The sequence below is a fragment of the Pan troglodytes genome, chromosome 6, assembly GCF_028858775.2.
Source record: "Pan troglodytes isolate AG18354 chromosome 6, NHGRI_mPanTro3-v2.0_pri, whole genome shotgun sequence".
Lineage (NCBI taxonomy): Eukaryota > Metazoa > Chordata > Mammalia > Primates > Hominidae > Pan > Pan troglodytes.
The window spans coordinates 81,221,157-81,233,518 of NC_072404.2; the positions used below are offsets into that span (position 1 = coordinate 81,221,157).

The 12,362-nt window shown below is 44.0% G+C and overlaps 1 protein-coding gene across 16 annotated transcripts in view; it reads left to right on the top strand.

The window, feature by feature from the left end:
- LOC751032 (uncharacterized) overlaps positions 1–12,362 on the top strand; it is a 341,389-nt gene that overhangs the window by 176,393 nt on the left and 152,634 nt on the right. For all 16 annotated transcript variants that reach the window (XR_010158493.1, XR_010158494.1, XR_010158496.1 and 13 more), the window contains exons 19-20: positions 4,378–4,561; positions 7,618–7,706. Coding sequence is in view for 10 of the 16 variants with exons in the window: in XM_063814431.1 (XP_063670501.1) it covers positions 4,378–4,561; positions 7,618–7,706 (273 nt within the window). In the remaining 6 variants the exon portion in view is untranslated. The remainder of the gene's footprint in view (positions 1–4,377; positions 4,562–7,617; positions 7,707–12,362) is intronic.

Here is a 12,362-nt window from a genome sequence, read left to right on the forward strand (position 1 = left end):
ATGGGGTTTCACCATAGTGCCCAGGCTGGTGTCGAACTCCTGACCTCAAGTGATCTGTCTGCCTCGGCCTCCCAAAGTACTAGGATTAGAGGCATGAGCCACCACACCTGGCCACTTTTCTTATCTATATTTGTTATGTGGATGACTTGTGTTAACGCAAATAAGATGCTGCTCGTCATCTTTAAAGAAAATAGGTGGCAACCTGTTATAGCAAGTCCTGTTTTTATTTGTACTTATGAGGCTTTAATTAAACGCTAAGAATTAAAATGCACATAATATTAGACTTTACCTCACAAACTGGCTTCAATTATTCGATGAGACTTATATGTATTACTTAAATGAGGTTAAATTTAACCTTTAAAAAATGATTTATTGTGGCTGGGCACAGTGGCTCACACCTGTAATCCCAGCACTTTGGGAGGCCAAGGCAGACGGATCACTTGAGGCCAGGAGTTGAAGACCAGCCTGACCAACACGGCAAAACCCCATCTCCGCTAAAAATACAAAAATTAGCCAGGCATGGTGGTGCACACCTGTAATCCTAGCTACTCAGGAGCCTGAGACACAAGAATCGCTTGAACCCGGGAGGCAGAGGTTGCAAGGAGGTGAGATCACACCACTGCACTCCAGCCTGGGCAGTAGAGTGAGGCTCTGCCTTAAAACAAAGAAAAATGATTTTGGGGGATGATGGGGTGTCACTATGTTGACCAGGCTTGTCTCAAACTCCTTGCCTCAAGCAATCCACCCACCTCAGCCTCCCAAGTAGCTGGAATTACAGGCACATGCCACCACGCCTGGCTAATGTGTGTGTGTGTGTGTGTGTGTGTGTGTGTGTGTGTGTGTGTGTGTAGAAACAAGGTCTTACTGTGTTGTTTAAGCTGCTCTCAAACTCCTGGGCTCAAGTGATCCTCCCACCTCGGCCTCCCAAAGCATTGGAATTACAGGTGTGAGCCACCTCACTGAGCCCTCCACCTTTCAGCTGAACGCAGAAAAGTACAATCTTTTAACCCAAAGCGTTCCTCACACTTAGGGTCAGGAAGAGCCCTTCATGCCCTGGAGGCAACTACTAACCCTCTGCTAAACACTCTGACTCTGGGTGTGAGAAACACACCTACTGTGCCCCACATATTTTTCCAAATACAACTTAATTTAGCCTTCACGACAACCCTGGAGTGAAGGATCATTAACTTTATTTCATAGATGTGGAAACTGAGACTCAGAGGCAGGAAATGACCTCCTTCTGGAGGCTGCAAATTCTTTGATGCTCCTTTGATCAACAGGTGGGAGCTGGCCAGAGGTGGTGGCTCACACCTATAATCCCAGCACTTTGGGAGGCCAAGGTGGGAGGATTGACTGAGGCCAGGAGTTTGAAACTAGCCTGGGCAACATAGCAAGACCTCATCTCTACAAAAAATACACAAATTAGCAGGGTGTGGTGGTGCACACCTGTAGTCGCAGCCACTCGGGAGGCTGAAGTGGTAGCATTGCTTGAGCCCAGGAGGTTGAGGCTGGAGTGAGCCATGATCAAGCCACTGCTCTCCAGCCGAGGAGATGGAGATAGACCCTGTCTCAAACAACAACAAAAAAATAGGTGAGGGTCAGCCAGGCATGGTGGCTCACGCCTGTAATCCTAGAACTTTGGGAGGCCAAGGTGGGAGGATTGCTTGAGACCAGGACTTCAAGACCAGCCTGGGCAGCCTAGCAAGATCCCATATATCCAGGCCTCAAATAATCCGCCCACCTTGACCTTTCACTTAGCATAACATCCCCAAGTTCAATCATAGTGTTACAAGTGACAGGATCTCCTTATTTTTAAGGCTGAATTAAATACTCCATTGTATGTATATATCACATTTTCTTTATCCATTCATGTGCGGATGGACATTTTTTTCTTGCTCCTTTAAAATAAGTTCACTATCTATTAGCCTGGGCAACGTGGCAAGACCCCATGTCCACAAACAATAAAAACGATTAGCTGGGTGTGGTGGTCTGTGCCCCGTAGTCCCAGCTACTCAGGAGGCTGAGGCAGGGGAGCACTTGAACCTGGAAGGTGGAGGCCACAGTGAGCCATGATCACACCACTGCACTCCAGCCTGGGTGGCAGTGGTGTCTTCAAGAAAGAAATAATAAAATAAAATAATTTCATCATTTATCTCACCTAAATATGTATTCTTGAATACTATTGTTTTGCCTGGTCTTTTTTTTTTTTTTTTTTTTTTTGAGACGGAGTCTTGCTCTGTTGCCCAGGCCGGAGTGCAGTGGTGCGTTCTCGGCTCACTGCAAGCTCCGTCTCCTGGGTTCACGCCATTCTCCTGCCTCAGCCTCCCGAGTAGCTGGGACTACAGGTGCCCGCCACCACGTCCGGCTAATTTTTTGTATTTTTAGTAGAGACAGGGTTTCACCGTGTTAGCCAGGATGGTCTCAATCTCCTGACCTCGTGATCCGCCTGCCTCAGCCTTCCAAAGTGCTGGGATTACAGGCATGAACCACCGCGCCCGGCCCCCGTTCTCCTTACTGGGTATGTTAAAATTATTTCTTTCAAAGGGAAAGGCTGGTCAAAGTGCAACGGTCTTTACAACTAATTGATCACAACCAGTTACAGATTTTTTTGTTCCTTCTCCACTCCAACTGCTTCACTTGACTAGCATAAGGGAAAAAAAAAAAAGAGGAAAGAAAGAAAATGCTAAACTATTTAATCTGGGCTAGTAAATAGCCAGAAAGAACTTTATAAAAGTGAAATATACAAAATGACACTAGTATGTTTAACTAAAGGTCTAGTTATGACACTTAAATTTGCACATGTTATAGATAATATCAATATAAAAACTGATAGCATGGGTCCATTTTTAATAAATATATAAATATTTTAAACTTTCTAGATCTAAAGCTTAAGGACTATGGAGTGGATCTCATTGAAGTTTCAGGCAATGGATGTGGGGTAGAAGAAGAAAAGTTCGAAGGCTTAAGTAAGTTAACTTTTTCTAATCCTATTATAAAATAATTGGGCCACATGTCTTAGAATTTTGAGTAACACTGTCTTGGGAAACACAAAAACAGTTTTTTTCAAGCCAGTTACTAGATATCATGTATGTTTATTGTTATAGCACTTGAAATATCTTAGTCCTTACTTTATACTCTCTTTCAGCTCTGAAACATCACACATCTAAGATTCAAGAGTTTGCCGACGTACCTCAGGTTGAAACTTTTGGCTTTCGGGGGGAAGCTCTGAGCTCACTTTGTGCACTGAGGTGATAAAATATTTTTATCCATTCACTTGACCCCTTAGAAAAACCTCTCTGGAAATTAATTGGAATCATTATTATTTACAATTTTCTGTCTCAATATCTCAGCTTCTAGCTTCTGAATTCTGTTTTGTCTCACTGCCAATCTAAGTCCTAGTACTTCTGAAATGTGAGCAATAAATGAATGAAATGAAGCAAATAGTATTGTTAAAAAAATTGGTTACCCTTATTAGAACAGTAACTTCTCAATTTGAACATAACATATAGGTAATAAATGATAGTTACCATTGGTTTTCATTATCAATTTTTAGGGAAACATTTCACCAAAGCACTACTTAATTATAGCACAGATACTAAATTTTTATAAATAACTACATGCGCACAGACACACGCACACACACATATATATATATACATACATATATATATATATTTTTTTTTTAGAGTCACACACTGTCACCCAGGCTGGAGTGCAGTGGCACAGTCTCAGCTCACTGCAATCTCTGCCTCCCAGGTTCAAGTGATTCTTGTGCCTCAGCCTCCTGAAGAGCTTGGACTACAGCGTGCACCACCACTCTTGGCTAATTTTTGTATTTTTAATAGAGATAGGGTTTTGCCATGTTGCCCAGGCTGGTCTGGAACTCCAGGCCTCAAGTGATCTGCCCTCCTTGGCCTCCCAAAGTGCTGGAATTACAGGCACGAGCCACCGCACCCTGCCCTACATATACATTTTAATTATAATATCTTTTGGATTCTTTAAAAAAAAATTTTAAAAATTTTAAAAAATTCTTTAAAAAAATTCTTTTAAAAATTTTTGTTTGAAGAGTAATAACAAAACAAATCTCTGAGAATCAATAAATCTTGAGATCATTTATGGTTTTGCAATTCAACCTGAAAAACGAAGTCAAAGTTTTTATCAAAACAAAGCATGTTTAGTGCTCTCTGTCTCACTGTCTTTTAGATGCCAAACCTTAGATTTTATGATGACTCCTCAACTGTTAGATCTCAGTTATCTCAGAGGGATCATCAGCTTTTTAAGAAAGTTTTGAGAGAAAAGCAAGTGAAGAAAAGAGTAGTCAGTGCCCAACATCACGGATCTCTCACTGAACACACCATGCCTGGTATTCTCTCACAGCGATGTCACCATTTCTACCTGCCACGTATCGGCGAAGGTTGGGACTCGACTGGTGTTTGATCACGATGGGAAAATCATCCAGAAAACCCCCTACCCCCACCCCAGAGGGACCACAGTCAGCGTGAAGCAGTTATTTTCTACGCTACCTGTGCGCCATAAGGAATTTCAAAGGAATATTAAGAAGGTACAGTAAATTAATCTCGGTTTTCAAGAGTATTGGTTAATGCACATGAGCAAAAGATTTTACTAAAGATGTTTATTCTTCAGTTGATTCTCTTCCCCTAATTTATTGTGAAATGCTTTATTTGCATTTCTCATTAAAGACTTAACTTCAGGGTGATTTACTTTTTTCTTTTTATCACATAGTGTTTATTAGGACTGGGAAACATAGTGAGACTCTGTCTCTATGAAAAATTAAAAAAAAAATTGACTGGGCATGGTGGCATGCACCTGTAGTTCCAGCTACTTGGGAGGCTGAAGTGGGAGGATCACTTGAGCCCAGGAACCTGAGACTGCAGTGAGCTATGATTGCGTCACTACACTTCAGACTGTGAGACAGAGTAAGACCCTGTCTGGAAAAATATATATACATAGATATACATTTTCTTTATTTTTTATTTTTATCTTTTTTTGAGATGGAGTCTCACTTTGGCGCCCTGGTTGCAGTGCAGTGGCGCGATCTCAGTTCACTGCAACCTCCACCTGCCAAGTTCAAGCGATTCTCCTGCTTCAGCCTTCTGAGTAGCTACCATTACAGGCACGCGCCACCACGCCCAGCTAATTTTTGTATTTTCAGTGGAGACGGGGTTCCACCATGTTGTCCAGGCTGGCCAGGCTGGTCTCGAATTCCTGCCCTCAGGTGATCCGCCCACCTCGGCCTCTCAAAGTGCTGGGATTACAGGCGTGAGCCACCATGCCTGACCTTATGTACTTATATTTTTATGAGAATATTTCTCTTGGTTTTCTGATAAATGAGTTACTGGAACCCTTATGAATTTGAATGCAAATGAAACAGCTAAATGTTATATAATTGTTGTGTTTAAAAAGCAGATTATAAAACTGTCTGTATTATATGATCACAGTTTTATGAAAACAAAACAACAGGCCTAAATGTGTATAGTATAAAGACTGGAAGAGTCAGCACTTCCATGTTCTCAGCGGTTATCCTTGGATGTGAGATCTCATGCACTTTTTGCTCTCTTCTTTGTGCCTTTCCATTTTGCATGCATATTTCTTATAATCTAAAAAGTTACTTAAACATATGCAGCTAAAAACTTTTTTTACTTGTAAAGCATTCGGTGCTAATTTTAACTTTTTTTGTTTAGACGGAGTCTTCTCACTCTGTCGCCCAGGCTGGAGTGCAGTGGTGTGATCTTGGCTCACTGCAACCTCCGCCTCCTGGGTTCAAGTGATTCTCCTACCTCAGCCTCCCAAGTAGCTGGGATTATAGGTGTGTGTCACCACACCCAGCTAATTTTTGTATTTTTAGTAGAGATGGGGTTTCACCATGTTGGCCAGGCTGGTCTTGCACCCCTGATCTCAAGTGATCTGCCCACCTCAGCCTCCCAAAGTGCTGGGATTTCAGGCGTGAGCCACCACGCCCGGCTTTTTTTTTAAAGCTTTTTTGTAAGTCAGCCAGCAAGAACACAGGAGGAAGTACTCAAATCTCCCTTACACAGCTGGGGGCTATGTCAGGTTTTATAAGCGTAGGGTAATGAGGTGTGATTTGATTGGATCTTGCAATAAAGTAATGCTGGGAGGTGTGATCTGACTGGATCCTGCCATGGGGTGACACCAAAACTCAATGTGATTGGATCCTGGCTCCTGCCTTGGGGTGTCTGGTTCTTAAATCGGTCCGAGCTCTTCAGGCTGAGCTCTTAGGTTCCACTCCACGGTGGCACGCTTGGTTAACCTGGGCATGCACAGGGTACATGACCTTCAACCTGCGGGTCGATGGCAATTGAAAAACAACTGACAACTTCATTACATAAAAGTTGAACTGATTCGGGTGCGGTGACTCACGCCTGTAATCCCAGCACTTTGGGAGGCCAAGGCAGGTGGATCACCTGAGGTCGAGGAGTTCAAGACCAGCCTGGCCAAAATGGTGAAACCCCGTCTCTACTAAAAATATAAATATTAGCCAGGCGTGGTGGTGCACCCTTGTAATCCCAGCTACCCCAGAGGCTGAGGCAGCAGAATGCTTGAACCTAGGACGTGGAGGTTGCAGTGAGCTGAGATCGTGCCATTGCACTCCAGCCTGGGTGACAAGAGTGAAACTCCATCAAAAAAAAAAAAAAAGTTGAACTAGATTTGGTCTGATGCAGTTACAGATTAACAAACCACGTCCGACCCTCCTGCCAACACCTTCCACTCCTCATTCTTGAGGGATTAGGGATGGAGGTCATGCTTCTGTATCGACTTCATGCTGACCAGGGGCACTTAGTCCCCTAAAGTGAGAGGAATGAAACTCTTGGGCTTCTGAGTTCAGATGAGTTCTGGGGTCACCCGGAGTAGCTTGAAAGGCTGGTATTGTTGTAATACAAGCTGAAGGTGGAAGTGTTGGATCCTGGAGGACAAACAGCTCACCATCCATTTAAATAAATAGGACCAAAAAGTAACAGAACAGTGGCCACGAGGGGCCCCAACAGAGGAAGAAACCAGGTGAGGTGTGGTATAGTGGACTCGACTGCCTTCTAAATCTCAGTGGTTGTCCGGGTGCGGTGGCTCACGCCTGTAATTCCAGCAAAAGAAGAGCCGAGGCAGGGTGATCACGAGGTCAGGAGTTCAAGACCAGCCGGGCAAACATGGTGAAACCCCGTCTCTACTGAAAATACAAAAATTAGCCAGGTGTGGTGGCGTGTGCTGTAGTCCCAGCTACTAGGGAGGCTGAGGCAGGAGAATTGCTTGAACCTGGGAGGCGGAGGTTGCAGTGAGCCGAGATTGTGCCACTGCACTCCAGCCTAGGTAACAGAGCGGGACTCCATCTCAGTCAATCAATCAATCTCAGTGGTTGAACTACCCTTGATATGGTTCAGCTCTGTATCCCCAACCAAATCTCATGTCAAATTGCAATTCCCAGTGTTGAGGGAGGGACCTGGTGGGAGGTGATTGGCTCATGGCGGCTGACGTCCCCCTTGCTGTTCTCGTGATAGTGAGTGAGCGCTCATGGGATCTGGTTGTTTAGAAGCGTGCAGCCCTCCCACTTCACTCTCTCTGTCTCTCCTGCTCCACCATGGCCAGAAACGTGCCTGCTTCCCCTTCGCCTTCTGCCGTGATTGTCAGTTTCTTGAGGCCTCCCCAGCCATGCTTCCTGTACAGCCTGCAGAACTGTGAGTCAATTAAACCTCTTTTCTTCATAAATTCCCCAGTTTCCAGTAGTTCTTTATAGCAGTGTGAAAACAGACTAATGGACCCTTCTGGTTGAAGGAATGTAGCCATTCTGCTTGTTTAACTATTTCCTTTCTGTTCATCTCTATTTCCCGGGAGGTGTTTATCCAAGTGCAATAGGAGATATTGGTGACTGCAGAGTCCCCTCAGTGTTCTGCTAGTAAATAGTTGAAGGTTGATCAGTGATCTCCAGCATTTTCAGTCTGGCATGGAAAAGCCCCCATGTAACTGGTAAAGGTATCAGTAAGCACCAGGAGGTATCTAAATCCACCAGGAGCCATAGGCATCATGTTGATGTCCATTTACCAGTCTTCCCTGGCAAGATTCTCTGAATTGTACTGCCTTGGCCAAAAGAGGTATGGGAGGGGCTGGGCACAGTGGCTCACGCCTGTAATCCCAGCATTTTGGGAGACCAATTCGGGTAGATCATTAGAGGTCAGGGGTTCAAGACCATCCTGGCCAACATGGTGACATTCCATCTCTACTGAAAATACAAAAAGTTAGCTGGGTTTGGTGTTGGGTGCCTGTAATCCCAGCTACTCGGGAGGCTGAGGCAGGATAATCACTTGAACCTGGGAGGAGGAGGTGGCAGTGAGCTGAGATCTCGCCATTGCACTCCAGCCTGGGCAACAAGAGTGAAACTTCATCTCAAAAAATAAAAAAAGAAGTCTGGGTGTGGTGGCTCGTGCCTGTAATCCCAAGACTTTGGGAGGCCAGGATGGGTGGATCATGAGGTCAGGAGTTCAAGACCAGCCTGGCCTAGATGGTGAAACCCTGTCTCGAGTAAAAATACAAATATTAGCTGGGCATGGTGGCACACACCTGTAATCTCAGCTACTCAGAAGTCTGAGACAGAAGAATTGCCAAAACCCGGGAGGGAGAGGTTGCAGTGAGCCGAGATCGCGCCACTGCACTCTAGCCTGGGTGACAGAGCAAGACTCCGTCTCAAAAGAAAGAAAGAGAAAGGAAATTCCCCAGGGAAGTACCTCAGCTTATTTCATGAAGAGGTACTGAAGGAAGCAGAGGCACGTGGAGGACTTCCCCACCTCGTGCAGCTATTTGGGCCATGGCGTCTGAAATGTATTATTTCAGAGTCACCCCTTTGATGACCTTGGCAGTGGACTGCAGTCATCTGTTTAGGCCTTTCCATGGCCCGTGTCAGTGCCGGTATTTCTGTCTGTTGCACATTTGATTTCCTTGCTGTTGGCATTTAGAAGGCCCCCTGTTTCCCAGATCACACCACGGGCATGGACTGCAGAGATTGCGTCTTGTGAGTCTGTAGAAACAGTCAAGGCCTTGCCCTCTCTTAGGTCCAGAGCTCAGGTTAATGCAGATTTTCCCAGCTGTCTGTGCTGAAGTCCCTGTGGGGAGGCTCCCGGCTGGTTTCCTGTAGGTAGACAGCTACACATCCTGCCCTTCATTGGCTTCTTTTCATGAAGCTCCTGCTGTCTACAAAACATGTCTCCCTTTTCTTCTTGAACCACATCTCTGTTATTGAAACTCTAGAAGTCAGCCAGGCACAGTGGCTATGCCTGTAATCCCAGCGCTTTGGGAGGCCAAGGTGGGCGGATCACCTGAGGTCAGGAGTTCAAGACCAGCCTGGCCAACATGGCGAAACCCTGTCTCTAATACAAATACTAAAATTAGCCAAGCATGGTGGCCACTGCACTCCAGCCTGGGTGACAGAGCAAGACTCTGTCTCAAATAAAGAAAGAGAAAGTATCACGCTTTTCAGAGTTCTGTGGGTTGTTATAGTGAATTATCAAACCTGAGGACGTGGTGGGAACCTCCAAATTTGCAGCCAGTTGGTGAGAAGTACATGCGGTCTGTGGACACCCAAGCTTGCAGCTGCATCTGAAGCGAGGGCAGCCTAGCGGGGGCTGGTGGCCTTAACCTGTGGCATTTGATGTAACATCAGGGAGTTGACATCAGAATTACGTCACACAGGCCAGGTGCAGTGGCTCATGCTTATAATCCCAGCAATTAGAAAGGCAAGATAAGAAGATCACTTGAGCTTGAGTCTGAGCCCTCAGTGAGCTATGAGCGCACCACTGTACCCCAGTCTGGGTGACAGCACAAGACCCCGACTCCAAAAATAAAAAAGAAAAATCACAAAGAATTGCATGGCAGAGTGCCTGTCTTTCACAGCTTGAACTGTTGCAGGAACTTTCTTTTTTTCTTTCTTTCTTTTTTTGTGATGGAGTCTCGCCCTTTCACCCAGGCTGGAGTGCAGTGGCACCATCTCGGCTCACTGCAGGCTCCGCCTCCTGGGTTCACACCATTCTCCTGCCTCAGCCTCCGGAGTAGCTGGGACTACAGGCCCCTGCCACCGCGCCCAGCTAATTTTTTGTATTTTTAGCAGAGATGGGGTTTCACCGTATTAGCCAGGGTGGTCTTGATCTCCTGACCTCATGATCCGCCCACCTCAGCCTCCCAAAGTGCTGGGATTACAGTCCTGAACCACCGCGCCTGGACTTTTTTTTTTTTTTTTTTTGAGAGGGGTTGGGGAGACCTATTCTCTGCTAGTGATTCTCCTGCCTGGTCTCGAACTCCTGCTGGGATCACAGGCGTGAGCCACCACGCCCAGCCACCTTTAGAGTTTTCTTACCACCTGGTTTTCCTCTCTCAATATCTTTCTCTCATTTCCTGCTTTAAAACTCTAGCTTGGGGTCTGGGCACAGTAGCTCATGCCTATAATCCCAGCAGTTTGGGAGACTGAGGCGGGTGGATCACTTGAGGTCAGGAGTTTGAGACCAGCCTGGCCAACATGGTGAAACCTTGTCTCTACTATTTTTACAAAAGTTAGTCAGACGTACAGGCGGGTGCCTGTAGTCCCAGCTACTTGGGAGGCTGAGGCAGGAGAATTTGCTTGAACGCGGAGGTGAAAGTTGCAGGGAGCCGAGGTTGTGCCACTGCACTCCAGCCTGGGAGACAGAGTGAGACTGTCTCCAAAACAAACAAACAAACAAACAAAAAAACCCTGTAGCTTGGGATCAGCCTTCTCTTCTGTTGTTTTTCTTTAAAAAATAAAAATTAAAAATAGGCTTCAAGTGATCCTCCCGCCATGACCTCCAAAACTGCTGGGATTGTAGGTGTGAGCACTGCACCCAGCCTTATGTTTTTTTTCTACATAAAAAACAGCACAGGATTATCTTCCAAAGCTAATAAATATGTTCAAATAACCACAACCCCATTAAGGAAAAATGTCACTTGACAGCAAATAATCAATCCAGACCACAATATGATCACACTCACTGTGAAGGTGAGAAAAGTTCATCTTTATTATGTTTCCCCAAGAGATGCACTGCACTGTTCTCTTGAAAACACACAGCTCGTGTCCTCCTTTAGAACACACATCCTCTTTAAAGTAACATACAAACATGCCAAAACAAGATAAAAAATTCCATCTGAATTCTCACATTTCAAACATACACTAAATATCAAATAAAAATTTATTTTTACAAGAATTTAGGGGAACTACCACATAGCTATTAATGTAATATATATGTTAACTAAGTATCATAGATAAAAACCATGCTCCCTTCAGCAGCACGTGTAATAATAGATACCAAGATTGAAAGGTAAAAGATTTAGGATGAAAAGAATCCTCTCTTAAAAAGGAAAACAAAATTATATGTATGTGTATACAACAGTTATAACACCCATCACACAGCGTTATAGAAACAGCATCTATTCAAAAATACCAGTATTTCCAAAATATTTAAAATAATATTTAAAGTAATAATAATATTTAAATAAATAAATATAGTTAATAAATATTTCAATAAATAAAATAATATTTAAATAATTCTATACCCATGGTTTTCAAAATAAACCAATAAAATAGATAGTATATATTAGACATGTTAGTATATATATCTGAGACATGTTAAAAATCACAACGGAATTCTCACAATTCAGTCACAAACCTAAACAGCAAATAAAAATTTCTATCACCAGAATTATGTTTTTTTCTGGTGGGGAACTACCAATAGCTATAAATAGAAGAGATTATTATGGAAGTATCATAGATAAAAAGAGTGCTCGCTTCAGGAGCACATATAATAATACAGAAAAAAATTAAAGATAATAAAAGATTTAGGATAAAAAGAATTCTCACTTAAAAACGAAAAGAAAATTATCTTTATGTATATATAACAACTATAACTCTCATCAAAGAACTCTACAGGAACAGCATGTTTTCAAAAGTACAACAATTTCCAAACTATTTGAAATAAACCTATCAATAATTCAATGGCCAACATTTTCCAAACAAACCAATAAAATGCATAGTGTGCATGAAGCTATCTGTTACAGTCTGTGGCACTCATATTTCACAAAGAATTCTGTGCCAATCTGAGCCCCTGCACTGTGCCTTCAAATGCTCCTGGACTGTGGCAAGCAAGTCCGTAAGAAACAGGACCTCCAGGTTCCGTCCCAGGGAGGTTGGCATTCAGCAATATAAAAAGGGAGGTGGTGCCGCAGGAAACGGTGGAACTGGAAACACTCCTGGTTTCTTACTTTTCTCCAAGGACTCCTAGAAGTACCCCACCCCACCCCTGCTCCTTGGAGGACAACGTGATCACTGTATTCAGCTC